This window comes from Pongo pygmaeus, chromosome 22, assembly GCF_028885625.2.
Source record: "Pongo pygmaeus isolate AG05252 chromosome 22, NHGRI_mPonPyg2-v2.0_pri, whole genome shotgun sequence".
In the NCBI taxonomy this organism is placed as follows: Eukaryota; Metazoa; Chordata; class Mammalia; order Primates; family Hominidae; genus Pongo; species Pongo pygmaeus.
Window position 1 is genome coordinate 45,927,596 of NC_072395.2, and position 4,751 is coordinate 45,932,346.

Consider the following 4,751-nt stretch of genomic DNA (forward strand, 5'->3'; position numbering starts at 1 on the left):
CCTGTCCTGTCTGAAGGCACAGAGCAATCTACTGCCTTCTGGGAGCCTCAGTTATATCATGGACATCAAGGGATCAAAAATGCCCAGCTCACAGGGGCCCCATGAGAACCAAACGTAAAAAGTGTCTGTAAAAATGATTTGAAAGCAAGCTGCTTTAACAGAAGGTGAAATGATTAGTGAGGTGTTCAACTTAATTGCTTGAAACATTCAAGACTATTCCCTTGTTCTCTCTCTCTCCTTCCTGCTTAGTATGGTTCTGCTTAAGCACTCAGCTCCTTCCTGCCAAGGCTTCCCTCTCTCTCCCAAAGTGGGGCCCCCAGCACCATGTCCATGTCAGGCCAGGCCCCTCTGAGAGGCAGGAGATCTTACCAGGTTCCTTCCCTCTCTATAAAACCTTTAGGAAAATGCTTGGGTTAGAGCATTGCCAAGAGTTTGTGCATTTAAGGGATGAGCCTCTGAGCTAAGGGAGATTTCAGACCATCTTTAGAGACCTCCAGGACACACAGTAAGTGCCAAGCACTGTGCTAGGCTTCGGGAGGATGCAAAAATGAACAGGGTCCCTACCGTAAAACAATCATAGCCAAATGCAGAGATGGTATCCACATAACACAATAGGCTACGAAGAAATCCTATCAATGGTTTGCCAAGAGTCATGAAAGGAGGAAGAGGAGAAATCACCAAAGCTTCCAGAAGAAAGCAAGGTTGGAGCTGAACCTGAGGCATAGGCAGGATGCTACAGGCAGAGCTGGGGGTCAGAAGCAAAGATCAGAGTGAACCCATGTGGCAAATATTGGTGGAAGAAAACCAGAACAAAGCAGCCCTGAAACCAGCAAGCACAGACACCAAAATGCCCTCTTCCCCAGGACATTGACAAGTTATAGTAGCATGCACTGGTGCTGGGGGCAGAAAATGTCCATAGACACCAAGTAATGCTATTTTATTTGGCAAATAAAATGATTCATTCCCACCCTCAACCGATAGGACTATGTGGGTGTTTTGTTTTGTTTCTAGTAAGAGGCCAATTTCTGAGTGACTTTTTCTTAAGCAAATGTCAAGTTGCTGATAGATCATCCCCTTCGGGGAGGAGAGGAACACGACCCAAAGGCTCCTTTGTCCCTAAAGACCTTTCAGTCAGAGAGATGGGGAAGGAGGTTGGGAGTGGCAGGGAGGAAACATGCTAATGCTACTTGTCATTTAGTCCAGAAATTTAGTGACCTGAACCTGGCAGGAAATTATGTATTTTAAGGAAAAAAAAATGATACACTCATTTTCATAGCAGCATAATTCACAACAACCAAAAGCACCCCAAATATCCATCCACGAATGAATGGATAAACCAAATGTGGTATATCCATATACTGGAATATTATTCAGCCTTGAAAAGGAAGAAACTTCTGATACATGCTACAACATGGATAAACCTTGAAGACAGTATGCTAAGTGAAAGAAGCCAGTCACTAAAAGACAAGTGCTGTATGAGTCTACTTATATGAGGGACCTAGAGTAGAACAAATTCATAGAGACAGAACAGAAGGGTGAATTCCAGGAGCTGGGGGGGGGGGCGGGGGAAGTGGGGAGTTGTTTAATGGGTGGAGTTTCAGGGTTGCAAGTTGAAAAGAGTTCTGGAGATTGGTTGCACAACAATGTGAATTTAATTTAAATCAATTTAATGTGCACACTAATGCATATAACATTACTGAACAGTACTCTAAACATAAGACGGTAAATTTTATGTTATGAATGTGTGATCACAGTTTAAAAAAAAATATGGGGGAGGTTGTTTTTGAGTAGACAGTTGCTGGAGGAAGGCACGTGAGTTGCAGCCTGACCAGTGCGACCAGTCCTCCTTCAACAGCCCCGCTTGCCTTGAAAAGGCGCCCTTACTTCGCTCAGGGGGCCTGTCCCGCGCGGCTGGCACAGGCGCTCACAATAACCTCCTAGAGCGGTGCCAGCCGCACCTCCGCGCGGCCCCGGCACAAGCAGCCAATGAACACGCGGCTGCGCCCGGCCTCGCGCCTCCATTGGCTGCGCCCCGCCACCCGCTGCCCCGCAGGTTCCCAAGCCGGGTTTAAAGGGGTAGGGCGCGGGCCAGGGCCCCACCATCGGTTCCCCGCGCGCAGGTCCGCGGGGAGGGGCGGCCTGCCGACCGGCCCACCCCGGGGCGTTCCTGAAGGGCGTCGTCGGCCGCCCCCACCGCCTCCCAGATGTACTATGCGGTTTCCCAGGCGCGCGTGAACGCGGTCCCCGGGACCATGCTACGGCCACAGCGGCCCGGAGACTTGCAGCTCGGGGCCTCCTTCTACGAGCTGGTGGGCTACAGGCAGCCGCCCTCCTCCTCCTCCTCCTCCACCTCCTCCACTTCCTCCTCCTCCACGACGGCCCCCCTCCTCCCCAAGGCTGCGCGCGAGAAGCCGGAGGCGCCGGCCGAGCCTCCAGGCCCCGGGCCCGGGTCCGGCGCGCACCCGGGCGGCAGCGCCCGGCCGGACGCCAAGGAGGAGCAGCAGCAGCAGCTGCGGCGCAAGATCAACAGCCGCGAGCGGAAGCGCATGCAGGACCTGAACCTGGCCATGGACGCGCTGCGCGAGGTCATCCTGCCCTACTCAGCCGCGCACTGCCAGGGCGCGCCCGGCCGCAAGCTCTCCAAGATCGCCACGCTGCTGCTCGCCCGCAACTACATCCTACTGCTGGGCAGCTCGCTGCAGGAGCTGCGCCGCGCGCTGGGCGAGGGCGCCGGGCCCGCTGCGCCGCGCCTGCTGCTGGCCGGGCTGCCCCTGCTCGCCGCCGCGCCCGGCTCCGTGCTGCTGGCGCCCGGCGCCGTAGGACCCCCCGACGCGCTGCGCCCCGCCAAGTACCTGTCGCTGGCGCTGGACGAGCCGCCGTGCGGCCAGTTCGCGCTCCCCGGCGGCGGCGCAGGCGGCCCCGGCCTCTGCACCTGCGCCGTGTGCAAGTTCCCGCACCTGGTCCCGGCCAGCCTGGGCCTGGCCGCCGTGCAGGCGCAGTTCTCCAAGTGAGGGCCGGCCTGGGCCTGGGGCGCGACCTCGGCCCGGCCTCCCTCCGCTCAGCTTCTCCGCGCCCCTGCTCCCTGCGTCTGGGAGAGCGAGGCCGAGCAAGGAGAGCATTTCGAAACTTCCAGTCCAGAGGAAGGGACTGTCGGGCACCCCCTTCCCTGCCCCCACCCCTGGGACGTTAAAGTGACCGGAGCGGATGTTCGATGGTGCCTCGGGGCAGTTTGGGGTTCTGGGTCGGTTCCAGCAGCTTTAGGCAGAAAGTGCTCACTCTCACCCAGCACATCTCTCTCCTTGTCCCTGGAGTTGCGCGCTTCGCGGGGCCGATGTAGAATTTAGGGCGCCGTGCCGTGGTTGGCGCGCCCCGGGTGCAGCGAGAGGCCATCCCCGAGCGCGACCTCCCCGGAGCGGAGCAGGCCGGCTCACAGTACTAGGGGCTGCGCTCGAGCAGTGGCGGGGGCGGAGGGGTGGATGGTTCTTTTCCTTCTCCTCGGCCAGAGGCCACGGGCGCCCTTGTTGCCGCCAGCCAGGTCCTATCAAAGGAGGCTGCCGGACCTCAAGAAGCAGAAAAAGACCAGTTAGGCGGTGTAGACGGTCTGGGACGTGGCAGACGGACGGACCCTCGGCGGACAGGTGGTCGGCGTCGGGGTGCGGTGGGTAGGGGCGAGGACAACGCAGGGTGCGCTGGGTTGGGACATGGGTCCGCTTTTGTAGACCAGCTGTTTGGAGAGCTGTATTTAAGACTCGCGTATCCAGTGTTTTGTCGCAGAAGAGTTTTCGCTCTTAAATCCTGGGGGTTTCTTAGAAAGCAGCTTAGAACTCGAGATTCACCTTTCGTCTCCCTTTCCCCAAAAGTAGCGTAACCAACATTTAAGCTTGCTTAAAAACGAAAACCAACCGCCTTGCATCCAGTGTTCCCGATTTACTAAAATAGGTAACCAGGCGTCTCACAGTCGCCGTCCTGTCAAGATCGCTAATTAACGTTCTCATTAACACGCAGGAGGACCGGGAGCCCTGAACCGCCCGCCGCTCGGCGGATCCCAGCTGCGGTGGCGACGGCGGGAAGGCGCTTTCCGCTGTTCCTTAGCGGGCCGGGCCCTTGACCAGCGCGGCCCGCAGGTCTTCCTTCTCGCGGTCTTGCAGTTGAAGAGCTACATACGTAGTCAGTTTCGATTTGTTACAGACGTTAACAAATTCCTTTACCCAAGGTTATGCTATGACCTTTCCGCAGTTTGCTTTGATTTTCTATGTTTAAGGTTTTGGTTTTTGGTAGTAGCTGAATTTAACTGGCACTTTATTTTACTTCTAACCTTGTTTCCTGACGCTGTACAGAATCAACAAAATAAAACATTTAAAGTCTGATTTTTTACATTTTTTGTCTGATTTGTTTGGTAATAAAAAAAAGTCCTTATATGCTAGTGGATTTAGAACCTCGGGGTGAAGGTAGGTAGGTAAATGACCGGGGTCCCAGGTTTTAAAATGTGACTTCCTGATTTGTAAAATAATCCAATGAACAGGCAACTGTAGTTCAAGTTCAGGCATCCATGGGAAATGTGAGGATTATAGGTAAGTGGGTGGGTGGGATAGAGAATGGGATAGAGAAGGGAGAGAGGCAATTCCAGGAATTCATTCTTTGCCAAGCTTCAGGCATAGGTCTCTTTTAACTACAACTTCATCCGCTGGAAAATTGGTTAAGCAATACCTTTATCATAAAATTGTAGCTCAACATCTTTCCAGGATATCCAC

General features: G+C 54.9%; 1 protein-coding gene across 1 annotated transcript; it reads left to right on the forward strand.

Annotated features, from left to right (window-relative positions):
• Window positions 1-2,098: 2,098 nt before the first annotated feature.
• Window positions 2,099-4,367, forward strand: OLIG1 (oligodendrocyte transcription factor 1). Its single transcript, XM_054468527.2, has one exon. The coding sequence runs from the start codon at window positions 2,205-2,207 to the stop codon at window positions 3,009-3,011; it is 807 nt and encodes a 268-aa protein (XP_054324502.1). The 5' UTR covers window positions 2,099-2,204; the 3' UTR covers window positions 3,012-4,367.
• Window positions 4,368-4,751: the final 384 nt, after the last annotated feature.